At 43.5% G+C, this 25829-nt stretch overlaps 1 protein-coding gene across 2 annotated transcripts in view; it reads left to right on the top strand.

Moving 5' to 3' along the window:
• IL17RD (interleukin 17 receptor D) overlaps window positions 1-18428 on the top strand; it is a 66620-nt gene extending 48192 nt beyond the window's left edge. The window contains exons 5-13 of one of the 2 annotated variants that reach the window (XM_028518078.2): window positions 441-561; window positions 3303-3347; window positions 3454-3605; window positions 4791-4856; window positions 5801-5855; window positions 6328-6438; window positions 7447-7631; window positions 9887-10823; window positions 11614-18428. In XM_028518078.2, the coding sequence (XP_028373879.1) occupies window positions 441-561; window positions 3303-3347; window positions 3454-3605; window positions 4791-4856; window positions 5801-5855; window positions 6328-6438; window positions 7447-7631; window positions 9887-10823; window positions 11614-11726 (1785 nt within the window). In that variant the 3' untranslated portion in view covers window positions 11727-18428. The remainder of the gene's footprint in view (window positions 1-440; window positions 562-3302; window positions 3348-3453; window positions 3606-4790; window positions 4857-5800; window positions 5856-6327; window positions 6439-7446; window positions 7632-9886; window positions 10824-11613) is intronic. The other variant, XM_036030940.1, reaches the window with a different exon arrangement.
• The last annotated feature ends 7401 nt before the right edge of the window (window positions 18429-25829 follow it).

Here is a 25829-nt window from a genome sequence, read left to right as displayed (position 1 = left end):
CTTTGGGGTCTGCCCCACCTGCCAAGGTGGACAAGAATGGCCAGCAACACTGCCAGCCTGCTCCATACTCCCTCAGAAATCCTCTGGCACCTCTCAGTGGTAAACACACCTTGGGTTACGTGCTGGAACAGCCATCCTGGAAGGTGTTTTATGCTCTTTGGCTTGTATGTGGGCTCCTTCCTACCATCTTTGAAGTTCAGTGTTTACAAGCTCTGTCTTCCTTGCCAAAAACAGACAGCATTGTTGATCTTCATTTCATTGAGGTATCCATACCTAACCTTGGTCCAAAAAATAGACCTGATTTCCTCCTTCCCCAAGACACACCCCCCAGCTCTGGAACTGTTGCTGGGTGATTGTCAGGGGAGAATGAAGCTCTCTCTGGTAGATGGAGGGGTGGGTAATTTCTCCATGATGTCACCTGTGTTTTTGTTCCCGTTTAGGGAATGGAATCTCAACCTTTCCTGAATATGAAGTTTGAGACGGATTACTTTGTAAAGATTGTTCCTTTTCCTTCCATTAAAAATGAAAGCAATTATCACCCTTTCTTTTTCAGAACCCGAGGTGAGTATGACCTTTTCTTCCTGGTTCCCATTGGGAGACTTCTTTTAATTTTTGACAGACATGTATTCAGGAGTCCACAAAATACTGGTATGAAACCAGCATGGTGAAGAGAAAAGCACCCAGAAAAGCAACTTTTAGAATTAAGATTCGGCCCAGGAAGCATTAATCTAACCAGAAACACCCATTCCTGGTCTAGAGTAGACATGATGGTTGATTTTTTTAGAGGGTGTTTTAGTCATACATAAAAACCATTTGATTTCAAAAATAGGAATAAACCCTGGCTGGGTAGCTCAGTTGGTTAGAGCAAGGGTGTCAAACTAATTTTTACCGGGGACCATACCAGCCTCACAATTACCTTCAAAGGGCCAAATGTAATTTTAGGACTGTATAAATGTCACTACTCCTTAACTGTTAAGTGAGAGCTCGGTGCTGCCGCTGGGTAGAAACAAAGTGCTGGGCCAGATAAAACAAGGTGGAGGGCTGGATTTGGCCCACGGGCCTACTGTTTGCCATCTGTGGGTTAGACCATTGCCCTGATACACCAAGGTTACGAGTTTAACCCATAGTCAGGGCACATATAAGAATCAACCAATGAATGCATCATCAAGTGGAACAACAAATCCATGTTTCTCTCTCTCCCTCTGTCTTTCTCTGCCCCTTCCTCTCTCTAAAATCAACAAATCTAAAACAATAGGAATAAAAAGTATACATTGATTTTGGGGTGAAGAGTAGAGCATAAAACAATTGCATTGTTTATGTGTCATCAGGTGGGTAGCCTTGGGGAGGGATTACCTGCCATTTTCAGGATTAGATTAGGAAATTCAAGCAGTGTGCCTGAGGTCACTTCTTCCTAGAAATTTATTGTCTCTACTTATTTATTTTGCACCTATGTGCCAGGCCCTGTTCTAAATCTTTCCAAATATTAAGTCAGTCAAATTCCCCCATGACGCAGGTTCGATTCCCAGTCAGGGCACATGCCTGGGTTGCAGGCCACGGCCCCCAGCAGCTGCACATTGATGTTTCTCTTTCTCCCTCCCTTCCCTCTCTAAAAATAAATAAATAAAATCTTTTTTAAAAAGAAGTGAATATGTATTAAAAAAAATTCCCCCATGACAACCCCACAAAGAATTGGTAATTAGATGCAGAATCACACACAGAGAGGGCTTTCTGGAGCTGGGATTTGAACCCCAGAAGTCTGTCTCTCTATCCACACTCTCAAACCACTCCCCAGAAACCATGCTGGGTTCCCTTTTCTGCCTAGCTGTCCCTTTCCATCTATTTTGCATGTAGTGTCTCTTTTGTCTCCCTGAATCACCACGGTGGTGCCCAGACACCCTGCAAGCTTCAGCAGTGCTCTCTTGCCTGCCTGGTCAGCCTTCCTGTCTGCCATTCCAGGGCAAGCAGTCGGTACGACCCAGCATCCCCTCCTGTGTGGTCTAGTTCCTGTTCTTCTCCTCTGAGATGTTTTTATTGTCAACTCCAGCCTTCATCAGTGTTTCCTTCCCTTTGAAGAATTTTTACTCTGGTTGTTTTCTTCTGGTCTTACTTACTTTTTTTTTAAAACTGTGGTTGTTTTCCATGCAGCAAAGGTATTTTATAAAAATTGGTCTTATTTTCTTACTTAAATAAGATTCCATGGGGAAAAGACCATTTGCACGTAACCATATCTTTTGGCACCTTACGTGTAACAACCAGATAGAGTATTCAAAGCATGTGTTCATGAAAAGTTTGCTTAAATCAAACCTAGCATAATTTAAGATTAATTTTTCCCATCAGAATCAGTCAGTGTGTCTATCTGGATGTGAGGCAGAGGCAGGAGATGTGTTTTATCACTATTTCAGTGCAGTGACCTTGAGTCTGCCTTCTGTTTTCTTGGAATTGTATGGACATTTCCCAGAGGTTTCTCCTGGGTTAGCAACATGGCATATTGAACCAGCTGTTTGGCCTCTCTCACTGAGTTTTTATTGCATTGCAATCATGTTTCAAAGCTACTGGCTTTGGTGCCTGCTTTGCAGCATTGGTGCTACTTCTTAGTAGATACCTGATGTCACTTTTAGATTCCATCAAAAGGATTTTAGATTAGAATGCTAGTGAAGGTTAAAGTAAACTTGATCTAGCCCTGGCTGGTGTGGCTCAGTTGGTTAGGCATCGTCCTGCAGACTGAAAGGTCATGGGTTCAGCTTCTGGTCAGGGCACATGCCTGGGTTGTGAGTTTGGTTCCCAGTCATAAATGCTTCTCTCTCACATCAGTGTTTCTCTCTCCCTTCTCTTCTCTTTAGAATCACTAAGAAAGAAAAAAAATGGAGATGATAATGGCACCAACTTAAAAAAAAATAACCCTGAGACAGCTAACAGCCTCCTGTGCCTAAACACCTCCACGGTGGGACAGGGGCCAGCAGCTTCTGTCACAGCTTAAACAGCATCCATGTGGCACTAGTATGGACAGGGTCCTGCTGCTCTTGGCTGCTGAACTTGAAACTGCATAATCCTTGACAAGCTTTTAAAATCTGGGTGACTTCGTAGTGCTTTTTGGCATAAAATGAACAGCATTAATATTTTATATTGTACAGTTTAAGTCTTCATGAGATACAACTGCGCTATACTGAAAATCATTGTTGAATTGATGTATTTTATACTCTTCCCAGCCATACCCAGTGCCAGATATTTATATTTTACTGAATTGTTGGACAAGAAAAATGTCAAACTGTCCTATAACCAAAAATATACACCTCTCTTAATAGCCTGTGACCTGTTGTTGCAGCCGGACAACCTGGCCTGTAAACCCTGTGAGTATAGCCATTCTTGTCTCAAAGTGTTGCCCTGCACGCCCCCCCCCCCCCACCATGGTGTCAGCTGGCCTCAAGTGCTCACTTGGGCGCTTTGTCCTCCCAGTCTGGAAGCCTCGAAACCTGAATGTCACCCAGCACGGTCTGGACATGCAGGTGTCCTTTGACCACGCACCGCACTCCTTTGGCTTCCGTTTCTTCTATCTTCATTACAAGCTCAAGCACGAGGGACCCTTCAAGCGGAAGACTTGTAAACAGGTTAGTTGTACATAAAGAAACACTACATGTTTTAAAGTGACCCCTGCACCCCTAGGATTTGGATGGTTCAATTTGAGCGTTAGGTGTTGTTGACTCTCAGCAGTCAGTAGGTATTCCAGAATATTCTTTGGTGTGTCTCAGGCCACCTTGCCGTCATCCCTAACTCCCCAGTTATCTACATCCCAGCTATCCTGGTGGTAATGTAGCCCAGTAAAAATATTATCAAAGGACCAAAATAATGAAGTATCTCTAGTTTGTTCTTTTATATTTAAACATTAATCAGGTGCCCACTGTGTGCCAGTCACCAAGCTTTACGCTCATTGAGTCCTTACAGCCCTATGAAACAGAGGCTGCTGTCATTCCCACTTTACAGATGAGGTTCAGGGAGGTTGCCTGGTTTGCTCAAGGTCACAGAGTAAGTGGAAAAACTACGTGGAAGAGTCATATCACTAGCATTTCAGTGGCTGCTGATTTTACACATAGGCTAAGGTTAAGTAGAAACTCAGTAACCAAGTTCTTTAAACTGGGGGCAGTCAAAGGGAATGGGAAACCCATTTTTTTTAGCTTTGTAAAAAGTTTTTATTTATTTTTTTAATTGCGTATTTCCCGTTACTATTTAGTCCCTTTATACCCCCTTTCTTCATGCCATTGCGCTCCCCCACCCCCAAATACCACACTGTTGTCCATGGAAGCTCACCGTACTCTGAGATCGCCCCCTGGGAGCACCGAGAGAGGTTTTTAGTGGGTGTGGAAGACCCCAGCATCCTCCTGGGTGTGCTCCTATGTGTGTTGAGTTTTGCTTTCCTGCTGGCTCTCATCTATTCATTGACCTTTGATCTTTGCTCGAGTTAAAATTATAGCACATAAACACACACAGACAGGTAATTTCTTTCCTCACCCTTTCATTAAGTAAAGGGTATTCTAACTACATAGTTTCAATCAAATATTCCTAAGGGTGCCACCAGCTACATGTTCAATATGAAAGGGGTCCCAGACTCTCCTGGGCCTTTTATCAAAGTGGAGTCCTGATAAGGTGGCAGAGAAACACAGTTGCTTTCTGACCTGATTGATGCCTTCTGAAAACGTGTGTGAGACTGGTGGCACAGCTCCTTCAGCTCTGGGGAGAAAAGAGTCCTGATGATCTCTATACAAGATCCAAGTTTTAAGAATATTATTTCTTTGCAGGAGCAAAATACAGAGACAACCACCTGTCTCCTTCAAAATGTATCTCCAGGGGATTATATAATTGAGGTATGTATAAATTAAGAAAGCTCTGTTATTAATTCTACAGAATGAGTCCAGTTCATTTAGAAATCCAACTGTTAACTAAAATTTCAAGCCATTGAAGGTGTGCACAGTTATATTTTTACATGGACCTTAATATGCTTTTTAAAAACTTTATATAAAATTGATATTTGATTTTTCATTAAATATTTCAAATAAATATTTTTATGTAACCATACAGTCCACATAACCATGATTTTAAATTCTATATAGAATTCTTTCTTCCTTACAAAGATACATTTTTAAAAGTTTACCTTCTAAAAAGTCTTGTTTTGGTAATAAAACAGCAAGGCAAAAGTTATGCCTATTATGTCTGCCTATACTTCTCCAGGTTTCTCCCTGACATTCTTCTGTATAAATTTACATGAGTTCCAAGTTCCACTTAAAAGAGCATGTAAATGATATACTTTTCTTTTCTTTTGTAAATTTCTTTTCTAGTACCAAAAATATTACAAAAATAGGAGTAAAAGAAAAATAGACATTAAAAATGTGCCCATAGCCTTCTTATTCAAAGATGAACAACATATCTTAAAATTTTGGTAGAAACACCTAGTTCTTGCATGACTCTGTAACAATATGTGGTTTTGAACAGACACACCCTCTTAAAGCATTAATGGAGGTCCAGTATGCCATTCTAATAGAAAATTGTTAGAACATGGACCTCACTAACTGATTTCATCAATGAATAAGCCACCTTTTGATGTATGAAGAAGTCAAGACTTGTGAGCTGGTAAAGCAGAGATGTGTATGGCCATCAGTGGACAGTCTCCCCTCATGATCACAGACAGCAGCCCTCCTTTCCCTCACCCCATCCTTCCTGCCTCCTCACACTGCCCTGAGATGACAAAAGAATGAAACCTGTTGAGATGCTATCATTTTAAAAAAATAACACAGCACCCTCTGTTTTGCAGCTGGTAGATGACTCTAATACAACAAGGAAAGTGATGCATTATACCTTGAAGCCAGGTAAGAATCCTTCTGTTTGAAATGTTGGCTCTGGACTAGAGTACACCAAGACATCTATACCTAATGGTTTATAAAAACAAAACACAACAAAACTTGAGCTCCTCTCTCAAAGGATGTTCAATTAAACCTGACTTTCCTCCACCCTAATGCGGATGCCTGTAAGATCAAAGCCAGTGTGGTGTGTGTTGCTGGAACTAAATAAATAGTCAATTGTCCTTGGAAGAAAAGTGGTGGTGGGAGGGGGAGGTTTCCTTAGGCAAAATTCTCACTGAGAGGTATTTACAGTTAGCAGACTAACTGTTGAATTGTTTCTTCAAAATGAATCCTTTTTAAATGACTAAACCAGTACTAGAGAAAGGTGGTCAAGGGGTCCTAGAACCTGTTATGTGGCTTATATTGAAAAAGAAAAAAAAATCTCTTTGAAGCTGCTGTGCTGTTTAAGTTTAAAAGTCCTCCCTTTGAAATTTCCCAGTGCATTCTCCATGGGCTGGGCCCATCAGAGCCATAGCCATCACTGTGCCGCTGGTGGTCATATCAGCATTCGCAACACTCTTCACTGTGATGTGCCGTAAGAAGCAACAAGGTATGTGTGTGGTGTGTCCCTCCCCCCCGGGCACAGGACCGGAGTGCTTGGTCCCTCCAGGTGGGCATCTGGGAAGCTACATAGTGCCTTTGTCAGTTTCCTGACTACAGTACTTTCTAGAATTAAAATGCTTGACTTTTAACCTCAGGAGCCACTAAAAGGACAGGCATATCTCTGTTGTCAAACTTGGGGTAGTAAATTCAAGAGCATCAAGGAAGTCTAAAGGTATGAGTAAGGATAAAGGTAAGGCTTGATCACTTATAAAAGTCAAGTATCAGGAGGGAACCTTCTGGGGAGTTGGAAATGTTCTGTATCTTGACCCAAGTGGCGACCACACAAGTGTATACTTGGATAAGAAATTGAGCCCTGGGTGGTTTGGCTCAGTGGATTGAACAGCAGCCTGCAAACCAAAGAATTGCTGGTTTGATTCCTAGCCAAAGCACATGCTCCCCAGTAGGGGGCACATGAGAGGCAACTACACATTGATGTTTCTCTCCCTCTCTTTTCCGCTCACGTCCCTTCTCTCTAAAAGTAAATAAATTCTTTAAAAAAACTTCTTACTAAAAAAATAAAAATGGAGATGTACTCTTAAGATTTGTGCATTTTACTCTTGTAAGTTATACTTCAATTTTAAAAAGTGCCTTTTTAAAAAAGGCATACTCTGCCAATGCTGATTGGACTAGTTAGTAGGTGCACTTGGTTTTAAGAGTTGCTTCTGGGTGCTGTTTGCTGATAGTGTGGTCTCTAAAGTGTGTTTGGTTTGCTCACCTAAAATCTTGGTCGATTATAGGTGAAGAACAAATTTTGACCATTTTTTGCTCCACTAGATAAATCAGCTGCCCCGTTCCCAGTGGTGACCCAGCAGGGCTGGTTAAGTTGGGGAACTGGGAGTACTCTAAGTGGCCATGTCACCTTCTGTTTCTTAAACATAACATTAGTTCCCCAGTCTTAGGGAACAGGACAGAGTGTTGCTCATAGCTATCAATCCTATCTTCTTTTCCAATTTAGAAAATATATATTCACATTTAGATGAAGAGAGTTCTGAGTCCTCCACCTACACTACAGCACGTCCCAGAGAGAGGCTTCAGCCACGGCCGAAGGTCTTTCTCTGTTATTCCAGTAAAGATGGCCAGAATCACATGAATGTCGTCCAGTGTTTTGCCTACTTCCTACAGGACTTCTGCGGCTGCGAGGTAAAAATCTAAAATCTTCTCCCTTACCTTTTGTGGGTCACATGCTCTGCACCCTCTTCTGTCTACCTTATCCCTGCCTCCAGGCCTCATTCGGTGGCACCTGCTCTCCAGCAGTTCCTGGCTTCCAAATGGGGGTCAGACTTGCATTCTTCTTTCAGTCTGCCCTACCCATCACCAAAACTAAATGTTTTCTAATACTCAGTTCTAACTCTGACACTGTCCTGCTCAGAAGTCTTGAGTGGCACTTACCTGACAGGAAGTTACGTGGTGGTGGTGTGTGTGGGGGGGGGAGGGGGTTAGCTGGGAGAGGCAAGCTGCCCTGGGAGCATGTACTGGGGGTGGGGAGAGGTGGTCACTTGACATATCCTGGTGATCATCAAAGAGATAATGGCAAGTAAAGTATATTTAACAATTCTTTGGGGGAGTTTTGCTAAAAAGGGAAAATAATACATCATGGTTTCTTATCTGTTCTTTTTAGTTAAGCTATTCATATAGAGATTATTTATAATGTTATAGTGTTAATGTTAGAGTGAAGTCTGAAGCTATCATGGAGGGTACATTGTTTCTTACAAATGCAAGAATTATACAGTAATTGTGTAGTTAGGTTATTTGTGCCTACTGGTAGGTTGCTCTCAATCTCTGCATGTGGTGAGGCTGCCCTCTAGTGTCAAAAAATGTATTTATAAGGCTGGCTCCGTTTCCCAATGTAGGAAGGTGGAGAGGTTGGCAGATAAGCCCATGTGCTGAAAAACAATGGCAAACTTGAGCAGGTACCACACACTGTCTTCAGACACAGACAACCTCATTTATGTGTGTAATACTGTAGAAAATTTTGAAACTAGAAAAAGATGAGGAAAAGTGGCCTGAAACATCAACCTGAAAAAAAGAGGAACCATGGTTAATATTCAGTGTATGTCCTTCCAGTCTTTTTCTACGTGGATGAACTCATACATACAGTTTGTGTTTGGGGTGGCTTGGAATTATTTTTTTCTGTCTCTTTAATAACTTTTTACACAATCAGCAGTTTTGCATAAACTGTCATTTTAAATAGCCATGTGATCCATAATGTTATTTCAAATCATTAAACATCTCGGTAGTTCATTTTTGCTTCATTTCTGATGATTTTCCAAAGATAAATGCCTGAAATGGAATTGCTAAATTAAAGATAGGAACATTTTTTAAATGCTTGGTATATAATCCCAGTTAGTTTTTAGAATGTATGTTTGGAAGAATTAGGGCAAGTGTAAGACAAATTTAGGATTATCTTTAGCAGGTGGATAGATGTTTGGGGTTTCTTCTTTTTGGTAACACCTCAGAGCAGAAGAGAAAGACAAAGTCATTTCAGATCCTCATCCGCCTTAACAGACTATGGCTGCATGTTTGGGCATAGCCACTGGGAATTATGAACTACAGAAGGGAAGAGAAAGGTACAATTACAAAGAAATGACTTGAACAGAATCAGGTGAAAATGGTCTGGGGAGGTGAAACCCTCTGAGGGAGCCTGGTTTTCTTCCCCCACCTCAAATGCCCTGCCAGAATCCCCTCGGGCTTTCAGAGGCTTTATATAGATGTGACTATGTAGATCGCTGTTAGGTCCTGATGGAGGATGCTGGTCAACCTCAACTGAGTTAACCAGAATGGCCATGTTACTGCAGTTCACCACCCTCTTCTCTAGTCACTGACCAACTGGTAGCCAGCATGACTTTGAGACTGAACAGGGAGGTCCTCTTGTCACATTCTTTGGACATGAGCCACACAGCATTGTGAGTGAGTCTGGCAACCAGACCTGAGCTCCATTTTTCAACCCACTTTGGGCCCCTCATCCACATTCCTCCATCATCACCTTCCAGCTTTCTCTCCAGGACCTGTCCTCCATGTGGGCAGCCTCACTCATCAGGTGGACCAACTCCAGTGCCTCCGTTTTCATGCTCTGCACCACACTCTAAGCTCCTTGAGGATGTCATACACATTATGTGACTTAGGCAGGTTGCTAGAAGCTTCATGCTTCTGTCTTTTTGCTTGCAGGTGTGTCAATGATCCCACATTATGCTAAATTGAGGACATGATACAGAGGGTCTGGTATGCGACTTATCTATAGAGTGTTTGTTAGCTGTTCCTTGGGGCTGGGTAACCTTGGAGCAGCACATAGCAGTGCTAATAATGATTAAGGGAGAGATGGTGTGCCCTTCTTGTAACATTTGTTTTCTTATCCGAGGCTCCAGGCTGTATGTAAGTGTGGGTTCTTCTCTTTCCAGGTGGCTCTGGACCTATGGGAAGACTTTAGCCTCTGCAGAGAAGGGCAGAGAGAATGGGTCATCCAGAAGATCCACGAATCCGAGTTTATCATCGTGGTCTGTTCCAAAGGCATGAAGTACTTTGTGGACAAGAAGAACTACAAGCACAAGGGAGGTGGCCGAGGCTCCGGGAAAGGGGAGCTCTTCCTGGTGGCGGTGTCGGCCATTGCAGAAAAGCTCCGCCAGGCCAAACAGAGCTCATCGGCCGCGCTCAACAAGTTTATTGCGGTCTACTTTGATTATTCCTGCGAGGCAGACGTTCCTGGCGTCTTGGACCTGAGCACCAAGTACAAGCTCATGGACAACCTTCCCCAGCTCTGTTCCCACCTACACTCGCGAGACCACAGCCTCCTGGCGCCAGGGCAGCACCCGGGACACGTCAGCAGGAGGAACTACTTCCGGAGTAAGTCCGGCAGGTCCCTGTACGTCGCCATTTGCAACATGCACCAGTTTATTGATGAGGAGCCAGACTGGTTTGAGAAGCAGTTCGTTCCTTTCCACCCTCCCCCGCTCCGCTACCAGGAGCCAGTCCTGGAGAAGTTTGACTCCGGGTTGGCCCTAAATGATGTCCTGTGCAAGCCAGGGCCCGAGAGTGACTTTTGTCTCAAGGCGGAGGTGCCCGTCCCTGGGTCTCCTGCCGACTTGCACTCGGAGGGTCAGCATCTGGGTATGGACGAAGACGCGGAGGTTGGGCCCAGTGCCATCGGCAGCTCGGTCCTGCAGCCCCTGTTGCATGTAGTGAAAGCTGTCAGCACCTCGGGCATGCCTCGGGACTCGGGCATCTACGACTCCTCTGTGCCCTCCTCCGAGCTGTCACTGCCCCTGATGGAAGGGCTCTCAGCGGACCAAACAGAAACGTCCTCGCTGACGGAGAGTGTATCATCCTCCTCAGGCCTGGGTAAGGCACTGGGGAACCCAGAGTGCCGGTGGGTCGGTTCCAATGCAGGCCGCAGCATTTGTTCATAATTCTGAAATCTGTGAAAAGTGTTTTTCTAATTTCGGTTTGCTAGATAAGTTTGCTATTCTGCAAACTTGTCTGGCACTGAAACCTGATGGGAAGTAACACAACTGCCTTGATAGCCTCAATTTACCCCAGGTAATGGGAATGTTCACATGTGTGAGCTGATGCTAAATTACTGTGAGCACTCCAGTCCTATGTTATGTAATATAGAATATGTGCATTATATCACCTTACCAAACTCCCAAAACATCTGAAGACCAAGATGCAGTGGGCCCCAGTGGTGTTAGATGAGGTTCTGGGGACCTGGATCTTTGCTGGGATTTGCAGTGTTCACTCTTCCCCAAACCTCCCAATGTCCTTAAAGCCGCACCTGTTGAACCTGAGGTTCAGGGACACAGTAGTGTCTCCATCACAGCTTAGCACAGGCTCCAGGTAGAGCTCTGTAGGAGGACCCACTTCCCTAGGGATCCTCTGCAGGATGCCCATGTCTGGCTGTTCCTTACTGTGCCTGTGACTAGTTGCAGCCATGCATGCAAACCCTTGACCCTCAGTTAAGGGAACTAGGACTCCTTAGCAGCATGCAAGTGCTCCATCTTGAGCTGATTGGGACGCTTGCCTCGTTTGTGTAAAGCCTATAGTCCAAACCCAGATTCTACCACGTCTGGCCTGAATGCCCAGCACAGTGAGGTGCAATGACATGTGGCTCTGCCCTCTCTTCTTTCCTTAGGTGAGGAGGACCCTCCTGCCCTTCCATCCAAGCTCCTCACCTCTGGGGTGTATAAAGCAGAACCTGGTTGCTACAGCTACACTGGTGAACTCTACACGGCCGCCCCTTTGTAATGAAACTGAAGAGTCTAAGCATTGCCACTTTAGCTGCTGCCTTTCTCTGGTTCCCCAGCTCATCTCTCTGGTTGGGTAGCCCACTTGGAGCTGAGGTCTCCTACCAGGATGTTTGGAGTGAAATTCATGCCAGTACTTGTTCTCCTTGCCCCTACTCTCTAACATATCTTGGCAAAGTCTTTGATTTTCTAAAACCATATGGATCTCTGAAAGGCATGTCCATAAGATCTGACAACAGCTTGCCATGTTAGGTCAGACCCTGGATTAGAGCCAGTACTGGGAGGTAGGGAGGAAACATGTAAAGAGGGACAGGAAAATACCTGCACTGATTGTTCAGACTTAATTTATCTCTGCAGACTTTGCCCATTCACTGTTGGCTGCTTTGATTTGAAATGCTTTGTAGAAAAAGCACTTTTAATGCTATTACAACCATAGAAATCAAGTGTCAGTCTATCTGGAATCCATGTCATTATAGATATTACTGTCCATTTTTGGTGTGGCACTTATGATGCCATGGATGTGAAAAAAGGCCTAGAAGATGACTGAATATATAATCACCTTTCATAAAAACGAGTCTTTATGTATTAATAGGTGACATGCTGGCTGAGAGGGGGCGATTGCAGGGCCAGGACGATCATCTGTACCACTTTTTCTGAGATGGGTTGGTCAACATGCAATGACACCAGGGCTTAGCAGCCAGGACCACCTCCTGGTATGAGTAGGCATCATGCAAGGGCCACATCTGGCTGCCAGGCTTTCCTGGGCTACATTTACTGCACTATACCTCAGATGTTGGTGTCTGGAATTTTGTTTTTAAGAGACTGATACATGACTGGGCTGTAGTACTGGAAGTTGCAGTTCATGTGTCTGTTGGCCTCTGGTCTAAAGCTGTGTCCAAAATATTTGGGGTGAGAATCCACTGAAGTACACAGTGTTGGAGATGGTGGCCATTTGATCTGCTGAACTGGTTTTGACTAATGACAAGCCTCTTTTTAAGAAGGTGAAAAGGAGGGGACTGTCCCAAAGACGAATGTGCTCTTCAAATATTGTCTAAAGAGGACATGGAACCTGAAATCAGTAAATTTTTGAATCTTAAAAGTATTACCCCCACAACCCAGCTTGTGACTCATGTTTCACTTTGTGTTTATATTGTACTTACCCAATGAAAGATTTGTCTCTTGTGCTCCGTCCTACTAAAAACAGCTATTCAGAGTTTAGGAAAGAATTTTCTATAGAAAGAAAATGTAAATGTTCTGTTTTTATGAATGGCTTCTTCTACAGAATTCCTGTTTCCAAAGGGGAAACAGTTGTTCCCTTCTCCTCCCCATGTCCTTCTGGGAATGTGAGCATCCTTTTCCACCTTTTTCACAGGAGTTGTTGGCTTTGACACCCTCTTTTCTCAGCATACACACCAGGGACCATGGTTTTGACTCCAGCAATGTTGAAGGGGACACAAGGAACATCCTGAGGAGGAGTGGGAGGTAGAAAGGGGCAGGAGTTCTCTTTCCAAGCACATGCTTGGCAGGTGGGGGAAGGAAGGTTTACAGTCCTCCTAGAAAGAAGAGGTTTGCGTGCATTTTTAATGCAAATGCCGTGTACCCTGCTCTGTAAAGGCAGCTGGCAGTTTCTTGTAAGAAGAACGTGATCGTCTGTTCTCTGGCATCGAGTTTCCTGCAGCTGCTCTGAGGGAGAAACAAGTGAGCAGCAGAACTGCGTGCCCCAGAAAACCAGACATCTTGTTGGAGAAGAGACATTCCATGTTGTCGCCATGGAATACAGGACAGCAAAGAGCTCCTGTCCACATGTGACTGTCTTGCCGTTCCATCCTTGGCATGCATTCTGTGAAGGAGATTGGTCAGTTCAAACTTGGCCAACATATGAAAATTCACTTTGAAACATTATGAGAGAGATTTCTTATTGAGGCTAAATGGTGCGTGCCCCAAAGGAGAGTAAGAGCCACTTTTAGGATAGATGTTCAGCTTCACATGTGAAATAAGGCATCTCTGAAAAAGCAGCCCCAGTGACAGCATGGTGGACTGGGGTAGGGGAGCATCAGCTGGGCTTCATGGGCAGAGATTGCTAAATGAATTCACATATGAAAATGAAAGGGGAAAAGGTGCTAGTCCAAAAATCAGCTAATGTTTTATTTTGGATTTAGGGTTTTGGTATTTACTTTGAAATGTAATGTTTGTATGATGTTCAACAAAATCAAACTGATGTACCAAGTAATGAAACCATAGTGTGAATGCCTAACTCAGAGTAAGTTGAGAAGTCCAACTTCCTGTTTTCTGTCTTACTAGTTTCTCTTTTTTTCCACCCTCCCCATCTCATGCTGGGAATAGAAATAATTGCCTTATAGGCAAAGAATCTGTTTAAGCAGTGCTCCATATTTTGACTCATACATTGTTCCAGATAGTGGAAATGATAAACTGGAATTAAGATCAAGGTTCTGTAAGTCACAGGCTTTTAAACAATGGGGAAACAAGAAATAGAATATAGGGATGATCTCAATGAGTCCCTGGTTTTGAGAGTCAAAGGCTTGCATAGGTAAGTTAGATGGTGTCCTCTGGACAGGAAAACAAATGTAAATCCAAGGTTCCAGGTAACCAAGAAGCCTGCAAGTAGTTGAAGGTAGAGAGCTGGTTGTTTATCTTAACTCATCAGTACCCTACAGAAAGGACTTAGCACTTGACGCAGTCAGCTTTTCCAGGAGAGTGATCAGGGAGGTAAAATCCCAGGTCAAGGTGTGTTCTTTCAGAGGTCAACTACAAGCAACGGTGACCGTCTGGATGGTCCCAGTACAGCCACACAATGGGCAGAAGAAACTCCAGAGAGCCCAGTCCTGGGCCTTTGAGCCACACTGATCTCTAGAAAGAATCAGAAGTCATTCAGGTCCAGGCCCTGGTGGCAGACCCAGCCAAGTAATGGTTTAGGGTTGGCCAAAAAGTCCATTAATGTTTTTTTCATATGATAACTCTAGTAGTGCTTAGTTGTCTTTAACTTCACTTGAAACTGTTTTGTTAGATTGTATTGTGACATTGTCATATCAGCATGCATTAAAAAAATCAAAATTGGTGTATTTTTGTGTAGCCATTTTAATATTGAAGATGGAAGAAAATATGCAACATTTTTGGCATATCACGCTTTATTATTTCAAGAAAGGCAAAAAGACGCAACTGAAATGCAAAAAAAGATTTCTGCAGTGTTTGGAGAAGGTACTGTGACTGATGAAGTATGTCAAAAGAGGTTTGCGAAGTTTCTTGGTACTATTGACATTCTGGCCAAACAGTTCTTTGCTGTGAAGCTGCCTTATGTGTTGGAAGATGTTTAGCAGCACCCCTGGCCTCTGCCCACTAGAAACCAATATTGGGAGGCAGCTCGCTGACATTCTCAAAATATCCAAATCAATAAGGTTATTGGGTGAAAATGAAAAATGTGTTTTTTATTTTATGGAAAAAACCATGCAGACATTCTGGCCAACCCAATATTTAGAGACAAAAATGAAATGGGGCCATAAAGTCATGAGACAGAGTTTCTGGTTGACATATTAGCAGTAACTAAAGATAGTCCCAGATCAGAAGTTCAAAAAATGTCTTCAGCAATGACATTTGCTAAATGTCTGATGACAATGACATTATTGGAATCAATGTGTCATAACTTAAGTTCATGAATGTTTGTCAAAGTTTACTGCTACTCCTTTATAGCCACAATTTTTTGTTGTTGTTGTTGTTAAATAAAAAACAACTTCTAGTCTCAGGTTCCCTGACTTAAGTGTAAGTAAACAGAAAAGCTGTCCCCCTAAAAATGTGGGATTATTTGATTTTTTCAGACCCCTGCCCCAGGGTTGAGCATCTTTTCTTAAAAGGGGCAGGGGGATTGATTTTCTTGGAGAAGAAATAACATACCCTCCTCCCCAAAGAGAGAAAACCCGGCTGTTGGCAACTGCTTGAATACTAATTTGGCTCTCTTAGAGGTAGGAATTACTCTTCATGTCTTTATTGGAGAGAAGTGGGCAATGCCAATGTGAAGGTTATTAGACTCTTACATTGTTAGTGAGAACTGTTACCCCTATTTAACAGATGGTATGCCTTTGGGGGCACTAGTGTTGCAGGATAGTTGTAAAGAAACATAAGGTTTAGTTTTAAATGGCAGTGACATGTCCTCTTAGTGATGGGGATATCATAAGTCATGGTGGGGACCCTGGCAAACTGAAAGGCTCCTCTCCTACCTACAGCAGGTATTTACTACTGCCAGTTGTGGCCACCCATGGTTGCCTGATCTTCCTATATTTCAAAAGAAGCTGAGAAGCTGCATTTTTATATGGAAAAATCTGATTTGCATGTCGTGTAGTGGTGGCATTCAGACCCAACAGAACACATGGGTGAACCTGATTTGGCCCACTAGCTGCCAGTTTGTTACCCACCTTTGCTTTATAAGATTTGAAATTAAAGGCATACATGGTAATTAGAGATGTCTGATACCACCAGAAAATGCTCTTGCTAAACACAGTCGGTAGCTGGATTGCTTCTTTCCCTCATTGCTTCCCCAAAGAAATTTCATATGACTGTGGATGTATTTGAAATATTTTGATTGCTGCTTTATATTTCATGGTGTCTTAAAAGAAAGGTAAGCTAGTTATTAATTTTAAAATCAGGTTTATGTTCTTCCCATTTAAAAATAGGACATTTAGAACAATTTTACTTAAACTCTACAGCCTGAAGGACTTTATTTATCATTTTAGCTTTTGACTTAATCAGTTTTTTAGGTGGTGTGCGATTCTGCGCTTACGCCAAGACTTAAGGAAGCACAGGCATTGTGGGGAGTAGGGCAAGGAGTGAGTGTCCACTAGAGCCAGGTATTTGCATTGTCTTCCACTTTAAATGACCTGTGAATTGACTCTGTTTTGGAAGTGTGAAATCATATAAGGAGAAAAGCTTTTCCTGATATTGAGATACCAGTTAGGAGTCATCATTGGGATATGGGGTCATACTTGCTGTATTACCTCCTTTCCAGGCTCAGGGTGAAGATAAACAAAAGGAAGTCTGACTGTAAGCCAACAGCTTTGATTTTGATTTCAGATTTTTGGGGGTGGGAGAAAGTTTGGATTATCTAGCATGCTCCCCCTGACGACAGACAGGGCTGCTCCTGAATTATTTCAAACATATGGCTGTGAATGGGATTCTGGGTTTTCAAAAAAGGAGATTCTGTAACCTATCCTGCTGATCAGATAGTTCTTTGTATGTCTTCCTTATAGAAATTCAAACCAGCCTTCTTTTGTTCAGCGTGCAGTGGAAAAAGAACAGCTGGTCACCTTCCCTGTATTTGAAAACCACAGTGAAGTCATTCCCCTGGTGTTTTTATTTCAGTGATAAATAATCCCACCTACTTATGCCATTCTTCATAGCTCTTATTTTCTAAGGGCTTAGTAATTTTCACTGCTATTCTTTTTCTCAGCTTCACACTCAGTTTAGTTGCCCAAATAGAATCTGGTGCCTGATTCACGTTGGTGCTTTATGTAGGCCAAGCTCAGAATGGGGATTACAGGGAAATTCTTATGTGCCAGCTTCTCTTACTACTTAAAAATATAATGTCACTTAAAAAATATCACCTTTATTCATTTTGAGGAGTGTTTGATTGCCACATTTTTTTCTTGGCAATAGTAGTCCTTATATATGGGATTTCCTCTGCCTCTTGTGGTCAATGCTTGGTCTCATTCCTGATGTGTTTAATGTAATTCTTGAGCTGCTTCAAGATACTCTTCAAGATCAGCTCTTACCTTCTGAGTGGCAGCTATCCCTACGTCCCAATTTTGGGTTCTGTTTTTACATATCTCTAACATCTCCTTTAATTCATGAGTCACAACAATGGTGTAGACTTCAGATTGACCACTGATGAGCTAGACTGTAGTTGCTAAGGGCTAATTTGCAAAGAGGTCAAGTGAAGACCTCTTGGCAATTTTGATCAGTTGTCTTCTCTCTTGGTCTTTGGTTCCTCTCCAAAATTCAGCTGTGACCACAGACTCCCCCAGGAGCTTTTTTTTTTATGTTCTAAAAGGCTACAGCTATGACTCTGAACTCACCCAGCCCTGTGAGTCTGGAAAAGCAAACACACAACCAGAAGTCTAACAAAAGTAAATCTCTGTGACTGGTTTATGTCATATAAAACTTCAGTAGATAAGATTTAAAGAAGCAATCTTTTGTTCATACATGATGTAGACAAAGCTGACCACTCCATTCATTATACACACAAAAAATTACCACTGGGTAATATTAATATGTAAGCATCTGGTTTTTTTTTAAGGTTTTATTTGTCTTGAAAAAGCATAGTGAGTGTGGACAGAGAAAAAACTTTTGTAAAAACCAAATGTGTTCACTTAGAGAGTAGGTAACTTCTATTTTCACTGTTAGTTTGCTTTTTTTCCTTTCCTACTACAGAAGCTCCCTGTTAGTGCATTCCAGGGGGAAAGCCTGTGGAGCGCGGTGGTTACTGCCATTGTCCTTGTTTCATCACTAAGTGTGTCCCTTGTGGTGGAATAGTGAGCACTGACAGACTGTAGCAGTGTGCTGTATTTTTACATTGGAAACAATGTCTTTTGATTTGTACATAATTCTGAATAGGTGACAGTAGATCACAGCTGACATTTGCAAAATGATGTTTTTGTACCTTTAGAATTTTTGCATCAAATAAAGTGTTTTGTTTTAAGACTGTGGTGGTTTATTATTATAGATCATCTTTACAATTTCCTGAATAGCTATGGTTCCTAGCCCAGTTTTCTGAGGGTTCTCCCTCTGAGAAGGGTGGCAGTTATCCAGGGTGAGGAGGTGAGGGTGGCCAATATGTCTTGCACTTTAAAGTAAGAGAAAAGGAACCTGCTGCATTTGACCATTTACCTTGCCCTCCAGTGGGCAAGTGCCTATTGCCTGTGTGGTGTCTGGAGCAGGAACAGGAATACTTAAATCAAGAAGAAACTTGCTCTGGCCGAGTGGCTCAGTTGGTTGGAGCATCATCCCACATACCAATAGGTTGTAGATTTGATCCCCAGTCAGGGAACATACCTAAGTTGTGGATTTGATCACCGGTCAGGGCATGTATAGGAGGCAACGGATTAATGTCTCTCTGTCTATGTCTGTCTCTCTCTCTCTGTGCCCCACCATTTTACTGTCTAAAATCAACAAACATATCCTTGGGTGAGGGTTAAAAAAAAAAGGAATAAGAAACTTGAGTCTCAGAACAAGTGGACTTTCTTTGCAGAACTTTGAAAAGAACCATGGAAATTTGGAAGCCACTAATGTATTTCCTGTCATTAATAGAAAAAGAAATACCGGTTGATTCTTCTAACACACATCCTCTCACCTCCTTTGGGCTCTGTGCTCTTGAGTTAATTTCTTGGAGTCATTGGCTTCAGGGTCAGTTCCTAGTTCTACTACCATCACTGTGAACACACAACTGCATTTCTGGGCCTTAGATTTTCATCCACAGAATGGACCCATCAAAGGCTCTGCTTCACAGGGTGATGTACATAAAGTACTTGCATGTAGTACAGTTGCCTCTTGACCAATATGAATTTGAACTCTATGGGCCCCCTTATCTGTGGATTTTTTTTTCAATAAATATAGTCAGATAAGATGCACACATGATCCCTCCATATCCCCGGGTTTTGCATCTGCTGATTCAGCCAACCACAGATGTGGAGGGCCATTACCTGAAGGATATGGCAGAGGTTAGGTCTTTGGAGCATAAGATTTTATTTTATTTTTTTAGAGAGAGAGGGGAAGGGAGGGAAAGGAAGAGAAACATCAATTAGCTTTGCAGGATGACGCCCAGCCAACTGAACCACACCTGTTGGGGGAGCATAAGATTTAAAAAATTGTGTTTTCCTTGTTTACTTGTTCCTTCCCCGTCTTTCCCTCCCTCCCCACAGAATGAGCGGTAAAACAGCTCTGAGTGAAGCACTGTTGGTTCCTGAGAAGAAATTATATCAAGTTCTTGCCTCATATACCGTGGCATAGCCTCACTGCTACTCTTCAAGGTGGGTAATCTTACTGTCGCTGTTTTATAGATAAGGAACCTGAGGCTCAGAGAGGCTGCCACTGACTCCTGATCTCACAGCTGGTTAGGGGCAGAGCTAGGATGTGAGCTGTGGCAAACCCTGCCTAGGCTGCTCATGCGTCCCCTTGGCAAAGGTCTCTCCATCCAGGTAGAGTATTTGTGTGTGGTCAAAGGCAGTAGAGAGCTTTCCTGTGATGGAGTGATGGCAGAAAGGAAGTTAATGCAGACACCCTTCGAATGTTAACATGACTAATTCCTGCTCTGAGTGCTCTGTGTGTCTTTTGTCACCACAACCCAGTGTGGAAGATGCTGTTAGCATCCTCATTTTTGAGATTCTGAGACTTGGAAATCAGGTATCTTTGCAGAGGGCACAAACAAGGAATTGGCAGCACTGGGATTCAGATGTCTGAAGCATCCTTACCCTAACTAATAGGGTACACTGTTCCTCATTATAGTTTATGAGGAAAAGAAAGAACCTTGAGTAGCAAGTTATGTTGACTTGGTTCCCTTCTCAGTCTAAATACTGAGAGCAAATCCTGTTCAGAAGTTAAATAAATGGATCTAAAAGGGCTCATCTGGGTGAATCTCATTAAGCAAATGCTGCAATAGTGAATTCCTTTCCCTTTCTTACATTAAGATAAAAGTTGCCATTAGTACTTTCTATTAGTGGGGAAAAATCCTCTTTGGACAGCCCTGATTTAAATCCCCTTTGAGAAGCCCTACTTTTTACCGTGGTGTTTGAAAGCAGTCCATTTTTACAGTGGCTTAGGTGTCTTAGGTAGCCAGCATCTGTGGCATTCAAGCATTCTCAACTTAGATCCCAGTGTGCCCCTTTCTCCATGCCAATAGGCAAGTGACTTGACCTGGTGAGTTTGTTTTGTAGAAATGCAAACTTTAGAGGTAGCAAAGACCAGCTTCCCCATGTAGGCTTTAATCAGAAAATAATCTCACTTTGCTTTAACTGAGTAAGAGACTACAGGCAGTAAGCTAAGCAGATGGAAGAGGGAGGAGATGCAAAATACATCTGCTATTCTGGGTGTAGTGGGTCCTCACCCCCCACCTCCATTACCCTGTGCTCACTGTCCACAGGAACAAAAACAAGTGGTCCAAGATCAGGAGAGGTAGGGGATACAATCAAGGGAAGGATGGACACAAACATGGGGCAAGGCCTTTTGCAATGAGACAAAATTTGAGTGGATTCTTTGGGATTAAGGGGAAGTAGTACAAGATCAGTGGGCTTGGCTCTCTGGCCTCTTTCTGGAGGGGACACTGCACCATCTGTCACATCTATAGATGATACAACCTTTTTACAACATTCATTTGAGATTTTTAAAGGATGCACTGGGAACATAGTGATTGAGGTACACACATGATCCCTGCCCCCCTAACTCCATCTTTTTCTACATATGGGACTGTGGGTAAATCACCTAATTGTTCTGAGCCTCTGTTTTTTCATCTTCAGTGTAGGCCTAATACCCACAGCATAGGAGTATTATGAAGATTGAGTGTAATGGGGTCTATAAAGCACCCAAGGCCATGCTTGGCAAGTGCTAGGCACTTAGTAAATAGTAACTATTAGTTATTCTTTGCAAGAGCAGGTCTTGGGCTTTTGGGGGGTCATATGGAGATGGGTGGGAGAGAGTTCCCTGCTCAGAGGATCTTCAGCCCGGGGACCATGCCTGGCTGATATGATGGTTGTCCAAGAAGGAAGGGGTGGGCATTGAGGAAGGGGAGGTGCTCCTAGCAAAATTAAATTAAGAGAATAACTCTGGGATTATTAAGTTAACTGTACATAGACTGTGACAGTTGACCATGAACTCCTGAGATTTTCTGATGTTCCATTCACCAGGCTCCTCTTTTTCTGGTTTCCTTCTAGCTCCAATAGAGACACATTTATCTGGGCTTGTTGCTTCAAGGCCCCTGCACCAGACAGATGACCACGCTCCACTCTGGATGTGAACAAAAGCATTTCTGTAATCAACTATCAGTATGAGGTCATGGGAATTTTCTGAGTTTTAGAACTAGGAAGGGGGCAGAGATCCAATAATAGTCCTTCAGGATGAGATGCCTCTGCCTGGTCTTTTCCACTCTTGCAGGCCATAAACTTTCCAGGGAGTAGGCAGGTGTCAGCCTCCAGACAAGATGTAGGTGTTTCCCACTGGGCCAGGCCAGGCCCGGCCACAGAGCACTTGCCATGAAGAAAGATTGGAGCATGTCTGGTGGCAGAACGCAAACCAGTCAGATCCTGTGTTTCATTTGTGTACCTGAAGTTAGATGTACTTAAATGTTCTGCACAGATGTGTATGATTGTACATTCTTACTGAGATTATTTTACCATATTAGCATTATGATTAAAGAGGGGCTTTGGTCTCAGGCATTCTTAACGTAGATCTCAGTCTGCCCCTTTCTTTATTGCCAGTAGGCAGGTGACTTGACCTGATTAGGGCTTAGTTTTCTGTCTGGAAAATGAGTCATGGTTCTAACAAGGCTATTGTGAGGCTCGAATGTGAAGCCAAGTGCAGTTCTGGGTATAGAGCCTAGCATATGGTTAGCCCCCTGCTGATGTGGGTGTGGTCACCTGGGGTAGGTTAAGGGTTGTGCAGTTATAAAGGGGGATCCCCCAAATGTCTCCTTCACCCCTGGCCTGGGTTGCTGATGGACTAGTTAACAGAACTGGATCTCCTGTCTCCTGGAGGTCTCAGTTCTGCGAGGCACCTGGCAATGGCCTTCTTGGGAGATGGCTACTTGATCACATGCCACTCCCTGTTTGAAAACACCGGTGACTCTGGAGGTGAGCTCCTGGCCCTTTGCAGACCTTTTCTCTCCACATTCCTTTCTTCCTTTATGGGCATATCAGGCTTTTTTGAGATTCCTGACTCATTTGTTCTTTCCCTGAGGCCTTTGCATGTGCTTTTCTTTTGCCTGAAATACCTGCTGTCTCCATTCCTCCTTTGCAGTCAAACATTCCCTGACCACTGTGACCTGGTCTATGTCCTTCCATGCACCTCAGGAGCTATTAGCTCAGCTTGTGTGATTATGTAAATAACACCTTCAGGGCAGAACCCAGGTTGGATTGAATAAGGCATTTCCTACTCCGAAGCCTCTGTTTGTCTTTCCACTCCACTCAGCCTTGCTTCTCAGGTGTTCCTCTAACCCAGATTATGTGAGCAGAAAGGACTTGCTTTCAAAGAAGCCCTTATTAACTATGTGTAGAGTATTGCTTAGGCCTGAACAATAAGACCAACACCCTAATCCTTACACAGGCATCACTCTCCCCTGGGTGAGGACTGTACCAGGTTCGTGTTGCTTCATCAATATGGTGTTCCACACCTTTCCCAAGCCAAAGGAGCGGGGGGCGGGGGGTGGGGGGGACAGAGGGAAAGCATCTGTCCATCTCTACGGTGCTACAGGCAGAAAAGTTGAATGTCCCTTTCAGTAATTCAACTTCCAGGGTTTTCTCTTTAGGACATAACCAGAAATATGAGTCAAAGTTTATTATGCAAAGGTTTTCATCACTAAACATTACCTCTGATCCTGAAAAATGAATAATAAACCAAGTACCAGTCAGAATTGATTATAAGAAGAGGGTGCACTCAAACAGTAGAATAGCAATTTTCAACTGGTGTGCCGTAAGAATTTTTAAAACATGTAGTTCCTGACAATTTACTCAGGGGTACTGATCTCTTTTCTCTTAGATTGTCACATAAAAAAATGACAACAGCCAACACAACAATAGCCATCTGGTGTGAACAAATCAAAATTATACCTATTGTTTTGTCAGGTTGGCAAAAAACACATTTTTGGGGGTACCACAGAATTTTAGTAGTTTATGGGTGCCATGAGATGGAAAAATTTACAAATTTCTGCAGTGGACCAGCAAGAGGCCTTTAATAATCACGTTATGGAGAAATATTTCATGACAAAGGAAAAGAATCACAGTAAATAAAAAAATAAAGGATACAAATTAACAGCGGTTATCTCTGCATGGTATGGTTGTGGTAGGTTTTATCCTACTCTCAGTATATCTCAGTGTTTTCTACATTGTTTTACACTGAGTGGTATTATTTCAGTGTTTTTTTTTTCACCTGAGGACATGTTTATTGAGTAGAGAGAGAGAGAAACATCAATCAGTTGCCTCTCATACGTGCCCTGACTGGGGATTCAAACTATAACTTGAAGGTATATAAGATGATGCTCCAGACTAGGAATCCAAACTGAGCACCTGGCCAGGAATCAATGGGTTTTAAACATCTGGTTGCACATAACAGCAAGTGTTTATGGACCCCAGTGAGCACTAGAAAGCCCAGGTGGGTGGTTTCAGAGTCTGGCACTTGCCCTTGGTCATGCCTGTCATGCAGTTGCGTTCTCTGATTGTGCTATCTGGTACCTTACCTCTGGGCCCTCACCATACTTTCCACCTGCCATCAGTCAAAGTACATTATCTGTTCTTCCCACAGTCTATGTGGGAGCCTTCTACAGCACTCTGGCTTTCCCAATTGATGATTTAGTGAGGTGACTACCCTGGTTCCATCCCCCTCCCCAGCTATCCTTTCAAGAGTTTGGGGTGAATTCAAGAATATACTTTTATGAACTGATCATCAATATCTTCTGGCCTATCTCTGGATAGTAACCCACATTGCCTGCTTATCCCCTCGCTACCCCCTACCAAAGGAGTCCCTTTGGGTGTATCATCTCTTCCCTGAACAGAATCCCAACCTCAGTCCAGGGACCAACTCCCCACCTCCCCGTCCTGCCCCAGGGCCAAGCATGGCATGGGTGGGAGGGGATGTGCACTGCAAATAAATGCTTGTGGAATTAAGTTGATGTATTTTAATCTACAGATTGTACTTGCAAATCTGTACTTCTATATTTCTGGAAACCCTGAATTATAAATAGGGGAAGTTAAGGAGTTTGCCCTTAGTAATAATAGAAGTGCATTTTGCTTTTGCTGTGTACAGGGAAATTTCAGTCACTATATCTGTTCCTCACTCAGCTGCCCAAACCTTTCAAAGGTCAAGGTCTGGGGTCTTGCCTTGGCCATCAAGGCCTCTAAGCTCCTTTCCTCCCCCACCTGCCCCTCTCCAGAAATGCACCCTGTGCTGTCTCACTTCTGGGCTTCCACACCTCCTGTTCTCTCCACCTTTTCCCTGCCTGGTTCCCTGACTGTCAGGGCTCAGCTGAGGTCCACTTCCCCAGGAAGCCTCCCTAAGCCTAAATCTGGGCGGGCACTTCCCATAGTCTGTCTCTTCCCATATCCTGCTCCCTGACTGCCCAGGTTGGGAGAGGTCTGGCTGTTCATCAGCTGTGGCTCATGTGCTCAGGGAGTGTGTTTGTCGTGGTGACAGAGTTCAGAGGCATATAGAGATGCTCAAATCATTGTTAAATGGAATCTGTGGAAATAAAACTTTTGTCTTTGACCAGGCTGTTAGTGTGTAGGTCTGAAGTGTCTGCTGAGATCTGGGCTTTTATTGCTTAATCAACAGGGCTGTCTGTAGCAGGGATATTCCACAGTGTAGAGCAGGGAGAATTCCAAAAGAAGTTTTGGGGGAAAGGTTGAGGACTGGGCCTCTGGACACAGGTTTTACCCTTGGAAGTGTAGTGCTGGGGAGGGTGTGTGTTACTTGAGCAGGAAATGGGTGGTTCAAGAGGCACTGAGTTTGGGGTCAAGAAGCCCCCTTGAAGCTGTAGTGGAATGAAGTTGCAGCTGTTGGAAGGAAAGTTGGTTTCCTCAAGATGCTCAGTTTTGGGCCCAAAAGGCAGGCTGTGGGTCAGGAAGAGGCCACCCAACACTTTGGGGCTAAGTGGCAGAAGGAGGAACAGTGAAGAAAGTCTTGGCTATGCCAGAGCAAGTTCTTAACACCTCATACTGGTCATGGGGCCTGAACTGGGAGAGAGACATTCCAGCTGCTCTCAGGACAGGTGAGTCTCAGGGAACTCTCAGCTGCTCACCCCCTGGAGGGAGTAAGGAAGTCCACTTAGGACCCTGGTCCTGCCACTGACCGGAGGAGGATTAGCCTGGCAAGAGCCTTGGCCCTTGAGCTGGTGCTGACTTTG

The sequence above is a fragment of the Phyllostomus discolor genome, chromosome 7 (genome assembly GCF_004126475.2).
Source record: "Phyllostomus discolor isolate MPI-MPIP mPhyDis1 chromosome 7, mPhyDis1.pri.v3, whole genome shotgun sequence".
Lineage (NCBI taxonomy): Eukaryota > Metazoa > Chordata > Mammalia > Chiroptera > Phyllostomidae > Phyllostomus > Phyllostomus discolor.
The sequence above is the reverse complement of the archived record's forward strand: the minus strand, read 5'-3'. Positions and strand labels throughout refer to the sequence as shown.